General features: G+C 42.7%; 1 protein-coding gene across 2 annotated transcripts in view; it reads right to left on the bottom strand.

Moving 5' to 3' along the window:
* The window catches only part of trappc8 (trafficking protein particle complex subunit 8), a 157,750-nt gene that overhangs the window by 76,044 nt on the left and 59,076 nt on the right, over positions 1-22,630 (bottom strand). For both annotated transcript variants that reach the window (XM_080194734.1, XM_080194735.1), the window contains 3 exons: positions 19,673-19,926; positions 8,879-8,994; positions 6,953-7,103 (listed from right to left, as the gene is read on the bottom strand). In XM_080194734.1, the coding sequence (XP_080050860.1) occupies positions 6,953-7,103; positions 8,879-8,994; positions 19,673-19,926 (521 nt within the window). The remainder of the gene's footprint in view (positions 1-6,952; positions 7,104-8,878; positions 8,995-19,672; positions 19,927-22,630) is intronic.

Below are 22,630 nucleotides of genomic sequence, written 5' to 3'. Positions count from 1 at the left end.
ACTCTCCAAAGCCTCCGTATCCGTCCTGTAATGTGGCAACCAGAATTGAACACCACACTTAAGTTTTATAAAGCTGCAATATGACACCCTGACTCTTGGACTCAGTGCCCCAATCAATAAAAACAAGCATGCCATGCACCTTCTTTACCACCCTTCTTGTGTGGGCGCTTTCAGGGAGCTATGGACTTGAACCCCAAAACCCCTTTGTACATCAATGCTGTTCAGGGTGCTAACAGAAAGAAGTCTCACAACACTAGCGTAAAGTCCAACAGGTTTATTTGTAGCAAATGCCACAAGCTTTCGGAACACACTGTTCCTTCGTCAGGTTAATGGGAGTTGTGTTCACAAACAGGGCGCACACTCAATTTACATGCATAATGATTGGAATGTGAGTCTTTACAACTAATCAAGTCTTAAAAGGTACAGGCAATGCGAGTGGAGAGAGCTTTAAGCACAGGTTAAGGATCTGTATTGTTTCCAGACAGGAAAATTAGTGAGATTTTGCAAGTCCAGGCAAGTTGTGGGAGTTAGAGATAGTGTGACATGAACCCAAGATCCCGGTTGAGGCCGTCCTCGTGTGCGGGACTTGGCTATCATGTCTTTGTGCCCTGTTTGTGATCAGAACTCCCACCCACCTGATGAAGGAACAGCGTGTTCCGAAAGCTTGTCGCATTTGCTACAAATAAACCTGTTGGACTTTAAGCTGGTGTTGAGAGACTTCTTCCTGATTTTACCTCAGTCCAATACCAGCATCTCCACAACATATTGCTTTCAGTTCTTCACTGTCATTTGGGGCCTCTCGCTACCCTGCTGGGGTATTTTGGTGCTCTCCTCCTGGAGTCTGACGCAACCTCTTGCTTGAGACTTATTACCTCCAAGTGCCAGCATTGTCTCTTTCTGGAGATCGTAATTCCCTCCTTTAAGGTCTTGCACTGCTTAGGGGCCCTCCCTTTCATTTTAAAGAGCCTTGCCCTCGATCCAAGGTCTTCTGACTTTTCCCGTCCCTGGTCCGATGTTCACCACATCAAGTGTTATACAACTTTAACTGCATTACCACTTTAAGAATGTCCACTTCCTCTTTTTAACTGCCACAGCTGCTGTCTGCTTATCCAGTACACTTGGAGCTTTGGTGGGACACTACTGCTCTTCCTCCTCGGACCCTTTCATAAAAACTTTTAAAACTCTTGTTTCCCTGGTAGCAGGCCTTTGCTTCTGTTTCTACAGTTTTCTCATTTTTCCTGGCTGGCACATGAGTGTTTTTTCCTCGAAACGTGCCATTTGTTTCGTTAATTTCACTCAGAGGTCGATGCTGTCCTTTCAGGGTCATCACTTCTTTTTAGTTTATTTCCTTGTGTTTTTTTCCTCTTCTAAAACCTTCAGAACTTCTCAGTTGGAAGTCGCTCAGTGCGTGGATCTCTGTCTGGACATCCTGCTCAGATTAAATCTGCAAATCTCAGCGGTTCATTTTCCTCTGTAAGGATCACTGCATCTGGTGCAACCTCCTTCAAAAGCAAGCATATCTATCAGAGGCAGAGCACAAATGCAAACAGAGGAAATCACCAGCCAGCAATTGTCTGCAATGTCCCTTTACAAAGGGACCTTGGTAGGTTTGTCCATAGATCTCTGAAGGTGGAAAGGCAGGTTAATAGGGTGGTGAAAAAGGCACATGGCCCATTCACGGTTATCAATCGGGGTTCAGATTGCAAAAGCAGAGAGGTCATGTCGGAGTTGTATCGAACTTTGGTGAGGCCACAGCTGGAGTGGCGTGTGCAGTTCTGGTCACCACATTATAGGAAGGACGAGGTTGAATTGAAAGGTGGTGTACAGGAGATTTACCAGGATGCTGTCTGGGATGGAACATTTAAGTTACGAAGAGAGGTTGGATAGACTTGGGTTGTTTTCTCTGGAGCACAGAAGACTGGAGCGGTGACCTGATTGAGGTGTTCAAGATTGAAGGACATGGATAGGGTGGCTAAGGGAGCTGATGTTCCTCTTAGTTGAAGGATCAGTTATGCTAATAATTTTTCAGTCCCTGGGTATTTTTTTTCCTCATGTCGACAGTGCATTTGGCATACTTTCCCAATGCCAATGTTTCAGCATGAATGTCAGCTTAAAGTCAAGAAAGATGCTGTAGAGGTATGGGGGACATCAGCATACTCTGACAATTAGACTCCACCCTCAGGGGACTACCAAAGTGACATTGTCAAGTAGGAAGAAAAGCCACTGCTTGAGGCGATTCTCTTTTTAATTCTTTCAACACTGGCAAGGCCAGCATTTGTTACCCATCCCTAATTACCCTTGAGAAGGCAGTTACATTTGGATAGGCACAGAGTTGGAAAAGAGGCAGTGATATGGGGAGCATGGAGTGGTTGAATGCAGGGTAAATCAAATAGGGTTAATGCATCATGCTGGGAATATCACTAATGAAGTGAAAAGTCTGACAACACCAGGTTTTAGTCCAACCTATTTATTTGATAATATACTCACAAGCTTTCGGGGTTAGCCCCTTCGTCAGGTGAATGAAGAGTTCTGGCCTCAGACAGAGCATATAAAGCACAGACAGTTTAGAGATTACTGATTAGAATGCAAATCCTTACACCTAACCTGCTGTTCAAGACCTGAAGTGGCTGATAATGTGAGTGGAAGGAGCACTGATCACAGTTTAAAAGAGATGTGTATTGTCTCCAGACAGTACAGTAAGTGAGGTTTTGCAAACCCAGGCAAGTCACAGGGGTTACAGATAGTGCGACATGAACCCAAGATCCCTGTTGAGACCGTCCTCATGTGTGCGGAACTTGGCTATCAGTCTCTGTTCAGCGACTCTGCGCTGTCGTGTGTCGTGAAGGCCGCCTTGGAGAATGCTTACCCGAAAGTCAGAGGCTGAATGCCCGTGACCACTGAAGTGTTCGCCAACAGGAAGGGAACAGTCTTGCCTGGTGACTGTCGAGCGATGTTCAGCCACTTCAGGTCTTGAACAGCAGGTTAGGTGTAAGGATTCGCATTCTAATCAGTAATCTCTAAACTGTCTGTGCTTTATATGCTCTGAGGCCAGAACTCTTCATTCACCTGATGAAGGGGCTAACCCCAAAAGCTTGAGTATATTATCAAATAAATAGGTTGGACTAAAACCTGGTGTTGTCAGACTTTTCACTGTGTTTACGCCAGTCCAACACCGGCATACCCACATCAATATCACTAATAACATAGGTTCAGATCACTTCAGAGCTGTGGTAGGATAGGATTTCTGATCAAAGGGCAGAGTGGGCAAAAGAGAGATCTAAGGGCCATAAAGATGAAATATGTTGAAGTATCAGCGTGAAAACAGGACCAGCCAATCTTCTGCTATTTGACCACCCACCCATCCAACCTAACCCTTAATGTTGGCAGTACTGTAAATTTCACAACCTCAATTCCATGCAAAGTTTCTCCTGCCCTCTGTTTGGAATCTTCTAGATTTCATCCTTGACTAACTAGGAAACAGTTAAAGCTACCCAGTTTAATTCTTTCATAACTTCAAACAATTCTAGTTTTCATTCATAAACTCTTCAAAAACATCTTTCACGTTCTAATAGGCAGTGTCTTACTGAACTTGCATTGTAACACATCTGACGCTTCAACATTCCTCCTCTATTTGTGGAACCCAACACTAGATACAATACTCCAACTGGAACCTTCAAGACTTTTTTTGTATTGATTCGATATGCTTTGCATTCTACAATGCTGGAGGTAAAGAATAAAATTCGTTTAAATTTTTAATTGTTTAGCCTTATCAAAACAAGCTGCTGCCTTTAAGTTTGTGTGAATTTTTAACTGCTAAGTGCCTCTGCTGCTCCAAGCTGGCCTCCAATCCAATTGCCAACTTTAAGGGCGTTCAAATGGTCAGTGGATAGGCATATGGATAACACTGGAATAGTTTAGGTTAGAGGGTCATTAGATTGGTTCCACTGGTCGGCGCAACATCGAGGGCTGAAGGGCCTGTACTGTGCTGTAATGTTCTGTTCTAATGCATTATTTTTCATAATAATACAACTTACTTCATCCATGTTTTTACTTTCATTTTGGTCTTCAGTAGATACAATTGCCTTCCCTATTTTGCCATCACCGGAACATTTGACAATGCACACCTGGCCTGTTTGTAACTTAGTATACAGAAGTGGCCCAGACTGGACTTGGGAGACACAACACACTTGCAATTACGCTGGAAAAACTTGTGCTGATTCCTATTGTTTTCTCTTCCAATCTACTTCAAATCCAACCTTTTCTTCCCTATTAAATTCATACCTGTTAACTTGCTTGAGTGAGTTCTTGTACAGCATACCAAGTATTTTCCTGAAATCCACGTCCACGACAACTCCTGGCTTTTTACTCTCCAACATTCCACCACCCCCAATCTCCTCCTGCTCCCTCACCTCCTCACCCATAGTGTCAGTTACCTCCTCAAAGAATTTCATGGAGTTTGTCAAACATGATTGCCCTACCCCCCACCCACATCACTCCCTTTTAAACTCATGCCAGTTAATACTAAATTGCTATTTCTGAGAGCAATTTGATCCTCAATTGAAGATTCTAACATTTTCACCACAATAGTCTTCGCATTTACTGGCTTGTAATTAGCTGTCTCCCTTTTTAAAAATGGGTACTACATTGGCCAAACAACTCCAGTTCATCAGCACACATCCATAGGGGTTTTGCTGAGACCTACTGCAGTTACCTCCTTCAACTGTTTCATGGCCGGTCAGAGGACGTATCCCTATTTAGATCCTAGCACTTAGTTTTGCCCTTAATCCTGAAAAATTTGCCTAAACTTTCAAATCCACCACACTAGTCAGACATTTCATTCTCAACTATTTATGGATTATCCACCTGCTCGATATCGGGGCGGCATGGTGGCACAGTGGTTAACACTGCTGCCTCACAGCGCCAGGGGCCCTGGTTCAATTCCCAGTTTGGGTCTGTGTGGAGTTTGCACATTTTTCCAGTGTCTGCATGGGTTTCCTCTGGGTGCTCCAGTTTCCTCCCACAGTCCGAAAGACATGGTCAGGTGAATTGGTCATGATAAATCTCCCTCGGTGTACCCAAACAGGCACCTGATTATGGCAACTAGGGGAATTTCATAGTAATTTCATTGCAGCGCGAATGTAAGCCTTGCTTATGACTAATAAACTTTATTCTTCCTGCCCGATATCCTTCTCTGGAGCAAAGGTCAGTGAGACTTCTGTTTTAATGTTATTTTCTAATTATCTTTCTCCTCTTACTGTTATTTCTGCAAAACAGATACTGCCCCTTTCGGTTTTTTTTTAAATTTTTATCCCCTCATTCTCGTTAAACTTTTTCCACTTTTTCCTTTAATCACCTAGCTTCCTTTCATTATTCTGTTAGTTCTCTTCAATTTTAGATGGTTTCTGACTTCTATTTATTGATGGCACCCTAAAATATACACGTGTGTCTTTGTAATTTACAGTTCCGTGTGTCAATTTCTCCTGCCACCTAACGACTGGCTCCTGATTTCACTAAAATATGCTTTAATCCAATCTAGTATTTCAGTTGCTGTATGTTCCCACGTTCCAAAGGGCTCTCAAATCAGTGATACTACATCCAAAGCAGAAAGGGTGTTTGAAGATGGGATGGTGAGTGAAAAAGGCTGATGGTGGGGAATGGTGCAGCAACAGAAATGGGCCAAAAAGATAAGAACATAGCAAAGCAATTCAAGACTGGAGACAGTCGATAATGCAAAACAGGCGAGGTGAATGAAGAGGTAGAGAAGAAACACCAATAGATTAAAAGTCAGGAGACTAGAGAGGGGGAAAACAATAGGTTACAAAATGAATGCTGACACGATTGAGGCAATAGCAAGAAAGATTGAGGGCTTTGTTAACAAATGGCAGTTAATCGTTTGCAGCAAAAAGCTACACCCTGAACATTACTCAAAAAGGTGACACTGGTAAATAAGTGAGGCCACATTTGAAGCGTTGCCTTTACTTTGACCCACCCCCTGCAATTACAGGCAGGAGAGAGGGTTATTGAAAAGGTCCAAGAATAGTTTCTGAATGAAAAAGGGCCAAGATCGAGGTTTTAAATTCTCTGAATAGCAAAACGAAAATGAGGAGAATTGAAAAAGATAATAAACCAGCAGGTACGGACAATTTTAATCCAGAAAATATCTTCTGAACACAAGATTCTAGAACAAGTTTCCACAGTTTAGAATCAAGGGTGCCACACGAATAGTAGAACATTAAGCAAGAGGGCGAGATTGCGAAATCGATGAACTGCTCATCCAGGACAGGTTTATACATTAATAAAAACTAGGACTGGACGATTGGTTCAAAGATGCGTAGGCTAGGTGGATTGGCCATGTTAAATTGGCCCTTAGAGTCCAAAGATGTGTGGGTTAGGGGGACCAGCGGAGTAAAATATGTGGGCTTACGGTGTTGGGGGCTAGGTAGGATGCTCTATTAGATGGTCAGTGCAGTCTGGGCCAAATGGCCTCCTTCTGCATACTAAGGATTCTAATCTATGCTTTCTTGCTAGTTCTAGAATCGCAGTAAAGAACATAAAGGTTTGGAGGAGTATTCTAGAACAATGATCTTTACTACCTGGCATGTATTTTCAGAGATGCAGAAACCAATTCAATAGTCGTTTTTAAAGCAAATCAAAAGTATACTTAAAGGAATGATTGCAGAGATGTAATAATATCCATATTCATTATTGAAAGAAATGGCAACACTTGAGTGATTGGCTGGCACACAATTGCCATGGCAGAGGAAGGGCTGGGACTGAAGATGGGAAAAACTCAAGGGGCACAGGCATATACTTCGAATGCATTGCTCCCTAAAATCAGTATCTATCTCAGGATGCAGGTAAATCAGTAGATAATCAAAGTCCACAACATTCAGGCACCCCCTGACTTCTCAGTGCCTTATCAGTTTAATAATTTGGATAGTTAGGTACTAACCAATGCCCCTGCCGCATATAGCATTGCTTGATCATTGAGGAAATCTTTCTTTGCTGTATGGTAGCAGTTGTAGGCCAGCTCATAATGTTGAACCAAAAAACACAGATCAGCCATTTTCCTTATCTGCAACTCTGGAGCTTCTGGTGGGTACCTGATTAAAACAAAAGCAGCAAAATAAATGCAATTGGACCAACACAAATGGCAAATGGTATGTCGGCCTTCATAGCAAGAAGATTTGAGTATAGGGACAGAGCTGTTTTGCTGCAATTGTGTAGGGTGTTGGTGAGGCCATACCAGGAGTATTGTGTGCAGTTTTGGTGTCCTGATCTGGGGAAGGATGTCCTTGCTATGGAGTACAGCAAAAGGTTTACCAGGCTGATTTCTGGGATGGCAGGTCTGTCATTTGAGGAGAGACTAAGTTGGTTAGAATTATATTCGCTGGAGGTTAGAAGAATGAGGAGGAGATCTCATAGAATCATATAAAATTCTAACAGAGTTAGACAGGGTAGATTCCAATGGTGGGGGAGTCATAGTTTGAGGGTAAGGGTAAACCTTTTAGAAAGGAGGTTAGTAGAAATTTCTTCACCCAAGAGGATGGTGAATGTGTGGAATTCATCATCACAGAATGTAGTTGAGGCCAAAACATTGTCCGATTTCAAGACTAGATATAGCTTTTGGGGATAAAGGGATCAGTGGTTATTGGGAGGGGGGGGTTCCTATTTATCACCCTGCTCCATAATATTTGATTTTTGAACAAGACGATCAATGGAAGCCTCCGACCCAAAAGGTGACTCAATGTCTTGGTGGTAATTTTTCTGAAAATATGAAAATGTCTTTCTAATCAAAAGCTTTCCATCTTTATTGGCCAACAGCCCCCACCACACCATTCAAGGTTAAAACCCTTCAATTCCTTCCTGTAATGTTTGATTTTTGTGGGGAAATTGCTCCACAACTCATCAGGTTTCCCTCATCTTTCAACATTCAGCCAGAATTGTACTGCACAGAAGAGGCCATCCAGCCCATTGAGTCTGCACTGACAAAACTACACCAATCCCACTCACTTTCCAGCACTTGGCCCATCACCTTGAACTTTGAGACATTTCATGTACTTTTTTTGTTAAAGGTTGTGGAGGTTTCTCACTTCTGCTACCCTCTCAGGCCATGAATGCCAGACTCCCAACACTCCAAGTGAAAAACTCACTCCTTAAAACCCTCTAAACCTCCTGTTCCATGTCTTAAAATTATGTTCCCTCATTATTAACCCTTCAATTAAGGAGTAGCTGAAGTACTACATTAGCATGGACACTCTCAAAGAGAAATCAGATTGCTCCTCAGACCTCTCTGCTCTAAAAACAACCCAGCCTCTCTCCTTATAGCTCAAATGCTCCATCTCAGGCAATATCCTGGTGAATCTCCTCTGTAGCTTCTCCACTGCAGTCAGATCCTTCCTATAGTGAGGTAACCAGAACGGCACACAGCTGTGGCCAAACCAACACTCTGTCCAACTCCAACAATACTCCTTGCTCTTATACTCTATACAATGACTGATAAAAGCAAGAATCCCATATGCCTTAACTACTCTATTAACTTGTCCCGTCACCTTCAGTGATCTGTGGACAAGCACCCAGAGGTTCCTCTGAGGTTCCCAGTGTCCTGCCGTTCATGGAGTATTCTTTGGTCTTGTTACACCTTCCAATGTGCATCAGCTCGCACTTTAGGATTAAATTCCATCCACCACTGATCTATCCATCTGACCAACTGCGTTAGTCAAAGAATACTTTCTCCATAATACCTCAAACAAACTCATACACAACCTACAGTAAACTCGTCCTCCAATGGAGAATTTTGAACTTAAACATTTGTAATAACTAATTGGCAGTCTTTGTGAAACAATTTGAGCAGAGAATTTTGCCAGAAAATACTTACAATAGGCTGCTGGCATTTTTTAGTTCATTAATGGTTTTCTCTGGTACTTTACTCCCGCTGAACCATTTTTTAGTAGCCGTAAATAAAGAGCGACTTAGACCTTTTCTAGACACCAGCTGCAGAAGGAAAAACATGCATCAGAAGTTGCAATAAATATTTAAATATATTTTAACACAAATAATGTTTTGGTTTAGGCCTCCACAATACTGTTCAAAAGGCAAAAACTTTTGGCCATAAACTCATTGCAAGATAATGCAAAGAGTACACATTGGTTCAGGTGGATACTTCAATGAACCCTTCAAACTCTGGAAGCATGAATGGATTGCACAGGCTGTTCACAAACTATCCTTTGGTCGACTATTTGCATATGCAGCGATGCAAGAGGTACCAGACATTGAAATAAATGGAGCTCATTGCTTTGAGCTTAGCTACAACTTAAAACATTTTTAGTTGTGACTTCTGCTGGCAACATAGCTGTTTCAAGCCAGAACCCACCACAGATTCCAGGCTCTCCCAGAATGTATGAAAGACATTTCAAGTTGTGTAATGCACAATATACTGTTACGTATCACGTTATGTTACGGGGCAGCGCAGTGGCATTTTCACCAGATGAGTAATCCAGGATCATGCTCTGCAGACTTGGGTCCGAATCCCACCATGGCAGATGGTGAAATTTAATCATAACATGGAATTAAAAGTCTAATGATGACCAAGGAGCCACTGTTGATCACAAAAACCCATCTGGTTCACTAATGTCTCTTAAGGAAGACAATCTGCCTTCCTTACCCGGTATGGCGTAACACTAAATTTTGCATTCTCTCCTTTCCATCTCTTATAAACAAACAGTATGCTTTGTCTGTATAGCGCACAAGAAACAATACTTCTCACTGTATCCCAAAGCATGTGACAATAATAAATTAAATACATGTTCCTCCAGATCTACAACCATGTGCCACACTACCAGAAGGGTGTGAAAGTTTGGAAGAGTGTGCAAAAAGGTTCACCAGGATGTTGCCTGGGTGTTGGCTATGAGGGGAGGTTGAATAAGCTAGGATTGTTTTCACTCGAAAGACGGAGGCTGAGGGGAAACCTGATATAGGTCTACAAAATTATGAGGGGCATAGACAGAGTGGGTAGTCAGAGGCCTTTTCCTCAGGGTGGAAGTGCCAACTACAAAAAGGGGCACAGGTTCAAGGTGAGAGAGGGAAAGTTTAAGGGAGATGTGCAGGTTAAGTGGTGGGTACCTGGAACACGCTGCCAGGGGAGATGGTAGAAGCAGGCACATTAGCAACATTTAGGAGACACTTGGGTGGGTACATGAATAGGGAGGGAATAGAGGGATACAGCCAATGGCAGAAGGTTTTTGTTGGGTTTCCTAAGGGCAATATGATCAGCACAAGCTTGGAGAACTTAAGGCCTGTTCCTGCAGTACTGTATTTTTTCGTTCTTAAATGCTCTCCAAAATGGCCCAGTTCAAGGGCAACTGGTGATGGACAATAAATGCTGGGAAAAAATGCTATTTTTGGATAATTGTAGTTCCGCACAGAACAGAGAATCAGAATTCCTGCAGTGCAGACAGAGGCCATTTGGCCCATCTTCACCACTCTGTCCACCTGTGACTCCACTTTCAAGGAGCTATGAACCTTCCATCTTAAACTGCAGAGGAGGAACTGGGAATTGTGGGGTGGGGTGACAGTTCCTTGGTGCATTTTCCAAACAAAGCCTCGCCAGAGTCGACTTGTCAACCAAATCAGCACTTTTTTCTCATGCAGTTTAACTTATTGCTTTGTATTTGACATTCTCACATCTATCCTAATGAGTGCTGGACAAAAAACTTTAACACCACTTCTGGTATTTCAGCAATACTGGAATTGTGAACAATTTGCCAAGTAACATTCATTTGTATTGAAGCAGAAGAACAACTAGCGAACAAAAACATCTAATCAAGCAATGGGCCTATCAGTTGCAGCACCCTTATATTGGTCCAAAAGACAGAATGGCGTACTTGGAATTCACAGTTGAAGATGCACAAATTATGCCTTTGTGAGCAGATTCAGATGCCAGCAATCCCATCCACAAAACTGTGGTAACATCTTAGTGATGCACACATTTCTCACACCAATCATTTGAACTGTTTCAATTTCATCAGTCTAGCAGTTTAAGTTCATTAAGTTTATGTATTCATTAATTAGTCACAAGTAGGCTTACATTAACACTGCAATAAAGTTATTGTGAAAATCCCTAGTTGCCACACTCTGGCACCTCTTCCAGTACACTGGGGGAGAATTTAACATGGCTAATTCACCTACGCTGCACATCCTTGGATCGTGAGATGAAACTGGAGCACCGGGGGGAAACTGATGCAGATATGGGGAGAATGTGCAGACTCCACACAGACAGTGATCCAATCTAGGAATTGAACCTGTGACCCTGGTGCTGTGAGGCAGCAGTGCTAACCACTGTGCCACCATGCCATTTTATACAATCCCAACAATGCACGAGACTGCCATTTGGCCCGAGCCTGCACCAACCAGGCCCTATCTCCGTAACCCCACATATTTACCCTGTTAATCCCCCTGACACTAAGCAGCAATTTAGCATGGCCAATCAACCTAACCCACACATCAGTAGTGTTGGGTGAAACCGTAGGAAACCCAGGCAGACACAGGGAGAACATGCAGACTTCACACAGTGACTAGGAGGCCGGAATGAATCTAGGTTCCTGGCGCTGTGATGTAGCAGTGCTAACCACTATGTCACCGTATTGAATCCGCTTGGGAGAAAGTGGATTCAGTGTGAGAATGTAGAGCTTGACACTAACTGAAGCAGTAGCTCTTTTCCAAAAGACCGATCGTGAGATGTTCAATGGGTTAAATGGGCAAAGCAAAAATAGAAGCTTATAAATACTGCATCACAAATGTGCAAATTAAAACTGAATCACGAAAGACACGCATTCCCACATTGGCACTGAAGTGCTGGATGAGGTTCATATCTACAAAATAATCAGAGATTAGAAGTACTTTTTCATAACAAAACTGTTGCAACGAAATATGGCAAGATGGTGATGGAGTGGTAATAGCACTGGACAAGTAATCCAGAGGTCCAGGCTAATTCTCTAGGGACTCAGGTTCAAATCCTAACAGCAGCTGAAGAAATTTAAATTCAATTAACAGCTCTGGAATTTAAAGCTAGTCTCAGTTACTATGGATTGTCATAAAACTCATCTGATTCACTAATATCCTTTCGGGAAGGAAATCTGCTGCATTTACTTATGTGACAGAAACATGACCGACTCTTAAATGGTGTAGCAAGCCATTCATTTCAAGGGCAATTACGGATGAACAATAAATGCTGGCCTTGTCAGCAATACCCACATCCCATGAAAGAATAAATGGCACAATGGTTAGCACTGCTACCTTACAGCGCTCGGGACCCTGGTTCAATTCGGGCCTTAAATAAAACTTAAGCACTCCATTAAAGTGTGGGGCAAGGTAAAGACAGAGACATAAGATAATGAAGTGGCTAGATAGGGTAGAGGCAGAGAAATTATTTCCACTTAGAAAGGAAACAAGAGGGCACAGCCCCAAAATAAGGGGGAGTGAATTTAAAACAGTTGAGGAGGAACTTCTTCTCTAAAGGTAGTGAATCTTTGGAATTCTCTGCCCAATGACGCAGTGGAGGCTACCTCCTTAAATATACTTAAATCACAGGTAGATACATTTCTGATCAATAAGGGAATTAAGGGTTATGGGGAGCAGGCAGGTAAGTGGAACTGAACCACTATCAGATCAGCCATGATCTTATTGAATGGCGGGGCAGGCCCAAGGGGCTAGATGGCCTACTCCTGCTCCTATTTCTTATGTTTATGTAAAGAGACAGTACTTCATGAACTGAAAGCTGACAGCTGCTGCTTTAAATGTTATTAGGAACAAAACCATAACGCCCCTTGAGCTTATTCCGCCGTCCGGTTTGAGTGCAGCTGATTTGTTGCTTAACTCTGCCTACATATCACTGATCCTTCCAGCTATATTTTTAAACATTTGTTTATTAGTGTCACAAGTAGGCTTACATTAACACTGCAATGAACTAACTGAAAATCCTCTAGTTGCCACACTCTGGCACCTATTTGGGTACACGGAGGGAGAATTTTGCGTGGCCAATGCACCTAACCAGCGTGCCTTTCGGACTGTGGGGAAAATGTGCAGACTTCAGTCATCTGAGGCTGGAATTGAACCTGGGCCCTGGTGCAGTGAGGCAGCAGTGCCATCACCATGCCAGGTACCTCAAGCAATTTGACCAACTTTCTCTCAAATGGAGAAAGATGTCCAAGGTCCCTCAAGGACAACGAATTACTAACACATTGTTAAAACAAAGTTATTGCTTGAATTTGGTATTGAAGTCAGCCTCATTAACTGGCCCACAGGGTGGGGAACCACAGGGCAGGGAATCACCTCCGAGTGACAAGAAATTACTAGTTTCAACACTGGATTTATTGCATTAAAAAGAAACAGCATTTTTCACTGTAACATTAGCAAAATATGGAGAGTATTAAAAAAAGTTTCTAAATTGATGCAGATTACTGAGCAAAAGAAATAGTCAGTCCTGTTAAATGGGTTGTTCCCTGTGACATCAGTAAGGATTTAGGGCGGCACGGTAGCACAGTGGTTAGCACTGCTGCTTCACAGCTCCAGGGGGCTGGGTTCGATTCCTGGCTTAGGTCACTGTCTGTGTGGAGTTTGCACATTCGCCTCGTGTCTGCGTGGGATTCCTCCAGGTGCTCCGGTTTCCTCCCACAATCTAAAGATGTACGGGTTAGGTTGATTGGCCATGCTAAAATTGGCCCATAGTGTCCTGAGATGCATAGGTTAGAGGGATTAGTGGATAAAATATGTGGGGATATGGTGGTGGGGTTTGGTGGGATTGTGGTTGGTGCAGACTCGATGGGCCGAATGGCCTCTCTGTACGATAAGGTTTCTATGATTTGCAGCACACTGCAGTTTTAAAAGAGAGAAATTCTTTCATCCACAAGGCAGACCTGCTCAAATTAATCATAACCCAGACACCTCTCTTTTACCTCCTCCCTTTGCAATACACTGGATCACAAACAGCAATCTAAAAACTCCTGCACTGAGGGATGGATTAAAAATCAGGTTCCAAAAGAATGCCACAAACTCGCTGCATTACCAGCCCTGATGACAGTCACTGAGTAATGCCCCAGCAAGTTGTTTGCTGCTCTCTCCAATCTCACTGAAACTACACATCTCCTTCAGCTCTGAGTTCAGCGGCCACACCTCTACTTGCTCAGTCTGAATCATATTTGGCAATGTCGGTTCAGATTTAGCGTTCAGGTGTCAGAATGCCAGTTATTCAGGGTTCCTGGTTTCATAACGGATGCCCATTTTAGAACATAGAACGTTACAGCACAGTACAGGCCCTTCAGCCCTCAATGTTGTGCCAAGCTACGTCCAAACCCAAGATCAAGCTATCCCACTCCCTATCACTCTGGTGCTCCATGTGCCTATCCAATAACCCGCTGAAAGTTCTTAAAGCAGCAACTGTCAGCCTTCAGCAGTTCATGGGGTACTGCCTCTTTACATAAAGAGCAGACAGTCTATTCCACACCCCAACCACTCAGTGAAGAATCTCCCACCATGAACCTTATAGTTATGCCCTCTAGTAACAGCTACATCCACCCAAGGAAATAGTCTCTGCATGCCCACTCTATCAATCCTCCTCATTTTATAAACTTCTATTAAGTCACCTCTTATCTTCCTCCATGCCAAAGAAAAGCCCCAGCTTCCCTCAACCTTTCCTCATAAGACCTACCCTCCAAACCAGGCAGCATCCTGGTAAATCTCCTCTGCATTCTCTCCAGTGTTTCCACATTCTTCTTATACTGAGGTGACCAGAACTGAATACAATATTTCAAATGTGGTCTCACCAACATCCAAGATAGTTGCAGCATAACCCCACAGCTCTTAAACTCAAACCCCCTGTTAATAAACTCTAAACACACTATAAGCCTTCTTCATGGCGCTATCCATTTGTGTGGCATCCTTCAGAGATCTGTGGATACGAACCCCGAGACCTCTGTTCCTCCACATTCCTTAGAACCCTGCCGTCAACTCTATAATCCATATTCGGGTTTGTCCTACCAAAATGAATCACCACACTTATCAGGGTTGAACTCCATCTGCCACTTTTCAGCCCAGCTCTGCATCCTATCAGTATCTCTTTGCAGCCTGCAAGAGCCCTCTGCCTCATCCACTACTCCACCAATCTTGGTGGCATCAGCAAATTTACTAACACACCCTTCAGCCCCCTCTTCCAAGTCATTGATAAAAATCACAAAAAGCATAGGACCCAGCACTGATCCCTGTGGTACACTGCTGGTAATTGGCCTCCAGTGTGAAAACTTTCCTTCCACCATCACTCTGTCTTCTATGATACAGCCAGTTACTTAGCCCATCAGCCAAATTTCCTCCTATCCCACATATCCTTTTCTTCATGAGCCTACCATGGGGACCCTTATCAAACGCCTTACTAAAAATCCAAGTTTTGTAATGTCATTGTGTGGAGTTTGCACGTTCTGTGGGTTTGCTCCGGCTTCCTCCCACAGTTCAAAGTTGTGCAAGTTAGGTGCATTGGCCTTGCTAAATGGCCATAGTGTCCGAGGGACTAGCTAAGGTAAATGCATGGAGTTATAGGGATAAAGCCTGGATGGGATTGTGATCGGTGTCGGCTTGATGAGCAGAAGGGCCTCCTTCTGCATTGTCAGACTCTATGATTGGAATATTCCTAATTTGTGGATTCTTTCCTCTACAAATGAAGATTTTTTTGCTTCACGTTCGAAGATAGCTTGGTTGTTTCTGGAACAACTAACTGCTGCGTGTTTCAGGCATTTTGTGAACTGCACAGCCTTTCCTAGAAACAGTATCATTTGTCTTCAAATTCATGACTTAGACCTACGTTGCCAGGCAGAGGGAGTTGGGATCTTGCTCCTAACAATGCTGCAAGTGAGTGGTATGCATCTGCAGACTTGGCACAAGGTGAGCAGTTTATTGATACCCATTGTCTAAGCTAACGTGAAGAATGACCACTACAGCAAGGTACCAAATTGCAGCTCAGCAATGAGTTAAATTCCAGAAACAAGGCGTTTGCTAGGGGTCATAGTTTGAGGATAAGGGGTAAACTTTTTAGGACTGAGGTAAGAAGAAATTTCTTCATCCAGAGTGTAGTGAACGTGGGGAATTCACAACTGCAGCAAGTAGCGGAGGCCAAAACATTGTGATTGCAAGAAGAAATTAGAAATAGCTCTTGGGACTAAAGGGATCAAGGGATAGAGGGGGAAAATCAGGGTATTGAATGCAATGATCAGCCAATATCAAAATGAATGACAGTAGGCTCAAAATGGCTGAATGACCTATTGTTGCTTCTAGCTTCTATACTGTAAATTGGGTCAGAAAGACTTCTTCCTATACGTCAAAGCACACTCACTCATCGGGAAAGACACAAATCAGTTCCTTTCATCTGAGAAACAGAGATAAAGGGAGAACTCAATGTGCATTGGTATGGGAGAACTCTGGCACATTAAGCCAGTATGACCTGGAATAACATTACATTGCACTGCAAGCTTGGAAGATAGCAAAGTGGAGACAAAAGTGACAAATTATAGAATCCCTACAATCATTTTACCCAGGCCCACCACCTTACGGGCCAAAGAGCTTTTCTTGCTGTACAACTACGATCTTGCCCTATCTCTGGAGCCCCACTCCTTTACCCTGCTACTCTCACTAAATTATGCATCTAGGACACTAACGGGTAACTTAGCATAGCCAACCCACCTAACCCGCACATCTTTGGACCGTGGGAGATAACCAGAGCACCCAGAAGAAACCTATGCAGACATGGGGATAATGTGTCAAGTCCACACAGTCACCCAAAGCTGAAATCCCTGGCACTGAGAGACAGCAGTGCTAACTGCTGTGCCACTCTCTATATTTCAACAAAGCTAGCCAATTTTTAAATGGGGAACACTCATCAGCTGATTATACCTGCCCAGTCTGTGAACCCACCCCACCCCCAAAAAAATTGGATCCCATCGTCAAAGCAGCTTACAGAATTGTTACTAGCTACCCGAAGCCTATTGAAGGTTTTTCCGTCGGTGGTGGTGGAGGCAAATTCAAAAGGGTCTTTCAAGAGACTTCTGGATGAGTACATGGAACTTATCCACGTACTCATTAGAATTGAGGGTTTATAGGTAAGCCTAGTAGGTATGACTACCATAGGCGCAACTTGTGGGCCAAAGAGCCTATTTGTTTTTCTATGTTCTATGAAGTGGACAATCTGCATCGGCTCTAACATTGCCCCACACATCACAAGGAAGCAAGTTACACCAATAGTCGAGCAGAACAAGCAGCCTAACTGCCCTCATCATCTTCTCTTCCAGTAAGAGCCAAGATTAGAGGCTCAAGTTCAAAGGGCAGGTTCTTGCATACTGCCCGGCCTCTCGTCTGTAACACCTCCCCACACAGCTGCTGCCTTCCTGACTGGTTAACCACCTACAAACATTAACAGATCTAAAAAGCACACTAGCTGTCTCAAATGACCCCGAGGAATTCCTCCCACGAGGAACCCACAAAATATGGCCTACATGACTGTCTCAATTGCCTTCAGCCTGGTGTGGCTGCTGCAAAGCCCTGTGCAGGAGTGGGGATGCAGCCAAATTAATTCTGTCAATCACTGTGCCGGCAAGGCACCCTGAACGAGAGAGAGCGCACGAGAGAATATGAACTGAAAATCCTTTCTAATCAAATCTCACTCCAAAAGGGTGAGAAGTCAATAGACAACAAATGTCAATAAAGAACGGCCTTCCATTCTCATGCAGGAGCTTGGAATACAATGAACTTTAATTGCAGCATCAACATGCAGAATCCATGTGATTTCTTTGTTAAGTAGATGAAACATATCATTAAATGGATAAAAGGCAACAAATGTATGAAAGAAATGTTTGTACAAGGGTGTAGCTTTGAGATTGTTCATGTGAGGAATTAAAGATCTCACTGGGAAGAGAATTCTTTGTTCCTAAAAAACTCAGACGAGGGCATGACGTAGGCTACTGTAAACACTGTGGAGCAACATTTGCACTTGGTGACAAGACTCAGCGGTTAAATGCGTGATTTAAAATATTCCTACAATTCAGTTTTATATTTATTGCATTGGGGTTATATTGTGACTTTTTTCCCCAACTGGGAGAAACAGTATATTTGATATTATCCTCCATGGTAAAATACATGGAGAGATTACTAGTTTAGAATTGTTTTCAAGCCGAAAGAGAAAACGCTGGAAAGTCTCAGCAGGTCTGGCAGCATCTGTAAGGAGAGAAAAGAGCTGACGTTTCAAATCCAGATGGCCCTTTGTCAAAGCTAAAAAGCATAGAAAAAGTGGGAGATATTTATACTACAGGGTATGGGGATGAAAGAAGTGTCATAGCCACAGAAACCAGGAGGAAAGACTGCTAAGGGCAGCCCACAGCAAGAATAAAAAGGTGTGAATGGCCAAACCACAGAGAAGCTGTAACAAAGATGTTGGGTAGGGTGGGGGAAGATGGGACAGAGGTAGAACGTAGACATTTGGACTCAAAACATCAGCTCTTTTCTCTCCTCACAAATGTTGCCAGGCCTGCTAAGATTTTCCAGTATTTTCTCTTTTGGTTTCAGATTCCAGCATCCACAGTAATTTGCTTTTATATTTGAATTGTTTTCGCAGGAATTCAGAAGAACAAAAGTTTGGGGGCAGGGGAGAGAGGAGAAGGAGGGAGGGATCTCAGACTTATAAAATTCTAACAGGGTAGACGCAGGAAGGATATTCCTGATGTTGGGAATGTCCAGAACCAGGGGTCAGTCTGAGGATTCAGGGTAGACCGTTGAGGGCAGAGGTGGGGAGAGATTTCTTCATCCAAAGAGTGGAATTCATTACTACAGGAAGTAGTTGATGCCAAAACGTTGAATGTATTCAAGAGGTGGCTAAATATAGCACTTGGGGCGAATAGGATAAAAAAGGTTAAGAGAAAGCAGAATTAGGCTATTGAATTGTATGATCAGCCATGATTGTAATGAATAGCAGGGCAGGCTCAAAAGGGCCAAATGGTATCCTCCTGCTCCCATCTTTTATGTTTTTATGTGTACTCCATCCCCACAAGAAACATTAGTTCCACCTTTCCTTTCGCTACAGTCGCTGACCTATGCATTTCAAGCATTTTGCTTCCGTTTCCAAATTACAGCATCTGGAATTTTGTGGAAAATGAACTTGCTTTTGTACAACACCTTATATGACATTAAAGTTTAAAGCTTATTTGTGTCACAAGTAGGCTTACATTAACACTACAATGAAGTTACTGTGAAAATCCCCTGGTTGCCACACTCCAGCACCTGTTCAGATACACGAGACAATTTAGCCTGGCCAATGAACGTAACCAGCACGTCTTTTGGACTGTGGGAGAAACCAGAGCACCCGGAGGAAACCCACACAGACACAAGGAGAACATGCAAACTCCACACAGACAGTGACCCAAGCCAGGAACTGAACTCCAGGTTCCTGGTGCTTTGAGGCAGCAGTGCTAACCACTATCACAATGCCATACCATTAAGGCATCCTAAAGTGCTTTACAGACGACAAAATACTTTGAAGTGTAGTAACTATCGTGATGTTGTAATATTTGTTTCACTGTATGGGCATCAGGTCACCTATACAGTTGGCAGCAAATGTTTCTATGCAAATAAAAAATAACCACACCTGATCATTCAGTTGTCGGATAGTCTTTTCAATGTGTGGCAGTAATCCTCGAAATGTGAACTCTTGAATGAACTGTCTAATTCGATCATGATCGGTCAGTGTTAGACTGAGTCCGCGAGCACTTGAACTGTTTTGTTTAACTGAATCGTTCATCATCTCCACAGGTTTTGGTCGGTGAGGACCATCAAGTTCCCCTGTCTTCACAAGGACGTCTTCCTGACATGGATGGGATTTGAAATTGTTTGGAATTCCATCTGGTAAAAAGAAAAAATGGTTACACATATAGACAATAATACATTATGGGTAGATCAGAGAAACCAGGGTCATCATCCATAGAAAGGACTGAGGTTTGATGGGGGTGTTGAACATTATGAGATGTGGAGATGCTGGCGTTGGACTGGGATGGGCACAGTAAGAAGTCTCAACACCAGGTTGAAGTCCAAAAGATTTATTTAGAATCATCAGCTGAGTGGAGAGGTACGATCACAAATATATCCTATGTTCGTGAACCTATTTCTCCACTCACTTGATGAACAAGCACTTGCTCCTAAAACCCGTGATTTCAAATAAACCTGTTGGAATTCAACCTGGTGTCATGACACGTCTTATTGAACATTGAGGGTCTGGGCAAAATAGGTAGGGGAGAAACTATTGCCATTGGCAGAAGAACCAAATGAGAGAACACCAATTAAAGGTGATTTGACAAGCGTGCCAGAGGTGACAAGGACTTTTTTTTAAAAAAAGGCAGAGTGGTTAGGATATGGAATTCAATGCTTGGGAGTATGACGGTGGGAGATTCAACTGGGGTTTTCAAAAAGGGGATTGGATAAGTAAGCCAAGGAGAAAAAATTTGCAGGGCTATGTTGAAAGGCAGGAAGGTGGGACTAACTTTTGTTGACAGCCAATATAGACACAATGCTGAACGACCTCCTATACTCTAACCCTTTTAGAATTCTAGAACAGCTGGTCAAATTCTGATAAACAAGGCCTAAACAGTACTAAGTTGAAATCCGATGATCTCAAGGAGTTTGATTACAACACAAATTGAAACAGCAAATGAAAAAACACGACGTAAAACAGTTACATTAAAAGTTAACATCATAAACTGGAGAATTCCAGTACATTCACCATTTTGTATTTTTGACAAACACGGTAGGGCAAGTGTATCCATAGAAACCAGTACAAGCTACACACGTCACCACTAACAAAACAAAATGAAAGCTGCAGCGGAACAATAAATAACCAGTCGATAAATTATTTGAACAGCAAGTATCTCTGAAGCTCAAGATTCATAGGTCAGTGAGGCACAGGATTGGGTATGTAAATAAAGAATAGACAATTCAGCCCCTCAAGCCTGTTCTCGTCATTCAATAAAATCATTATTATCTTCACAGGCTAAATTTAACTTTCCTACCTTTGCCCCATATAAATAAAACAGGAGTGTTTTTTTTTAGATAGGAGCGAATTTATAAATTAACAGCCCAAACTGGAACATGAATTAACAATGCTGCAGAAAACAACATTCCCTTCATAACTCTGCTGTTGCTGTGTCTTGCCAGCTGATGTGCACCAATCTCCGTTTATATTTTAATACTCAGTAGATGAAAGGAAAAATATTACAAGTAAGTGGCAGGAATATGCACACTACATTTAGATTAAAAATGAGAACCACTTATGGAAAAAAGATTAACTAAAAGGAAGTACATGGGACATACAGTACGGAAACAAGCCATTCAGCCTACTCAAGCCATGCCAACAGTGATGTTCCACTTGAGCTTCCTCCCATCCTTCCTCTTTCAACGATCAGCAGAACCTCTATTCTATGGTTCTTTCAGATGGATCAACCATGGTTAATGCACAGGGTTACTGAGGGAGTGTGGAAGGGTGGGCCAAGGTAACCACAGTGCTCTTCCAGAGGGTCGATGCAGACTGGATGAGCTGAACGGCTTCCTTCTGCAATGTAAGGTTTATTCCCTTTTCCCTCATGTTTATCCAACTTCTCCTTAAATGAATGTGTACTATGTTCCTCAACTCTGCTCCGTGGGAGCAAGTTACACTCTCAGGCTGAAGTTTCTTCCCAATTCCTTATTTGATTTCTTGGCGACAGTGAGATCTTGATGGCCCCTTGCACTGCTCTGCCACACCAAGGAAAATCCTTTTCATAATTCTGAAGACCTTGATTTAGATCACAACCCAGCCCTCTCCATTCAGGCAAAAACAGACCCAATACATCTACTCTTTCCTGATAAAACAGCACTCAACATCCAGCATTCTCTTCAGTGCCTTTCTATAAAATGGCAACCTGAACTGCACGAAGTACTCCAAAATGTGTTCCAAAAGTTCAACAGGTTCAGTGTAACTTCTCAACTATGATAAAAACAAATAGTGGATGCTGGAAATGAGAAATAAAAACAAAATGCTGGAAAATTCAGCAGCATCTGTGAAGCGAAAAACAGTTAGAGTTTCGAGTCTGTAGGACTCTTTAGAACTTTGACTTTTCAATTCTTGAAATAAACCGAATGCTTGGTTTGCTTTTGTAACATCCTTACTAACATGCCACTACTTAAGACTGATTTGTATTTCTACCTCTAAATTCCTTTACTTTACCCCATGATGATTCTTATTTTGACTAACAGGTGTCCCTTATTTTTCTTAAAAAAACGTACCACCTCATGCTTGTCTGTGCTGACATTCATTTGCCAATCTAGTCATTCAGCAAAATTTTGTCTCCCTCTTCTGGTAACACACTGCAGTCCTCTTTGATACTGACAGATCCCACAAAAGTGTCATCTGCAATTTAGAAATTGTTTTTGAATCCAAGTCTAAATTATCAAATATAAAAGTTGTGAACAAGCAATCCTTGTGCAATCCCAGTTTCCAGCTTCACCTGCACAGCATGCCACCTTTTCCTTTACTCTGCTTTGTCTTGCAGCCGGCTAGCTTTCTATTCTGCTGCGT

Source organism: Carcharhinus amblyrhynchos, chromosome 8 (genome assembly GCF_965287045.1).
Source record: "Carcharhinus amblyrhynchos chromosome 8, sCarAmb.v2.hapA, whole genome shotgun sequence".
NCBI classification, from domain to species: Eukaryota; Metazoa; Chordata; class Chondrichthyes; order Carcharhiniformes; family Carcharhinidae; genus Carcharhinus; species Carcharhinus amblyrhynchos.
The sequence above is the reverse complement of the archived record's forward strand: the minus strand, read 5'-3'. Positions and strand labels throughout refer to the sequence as shown.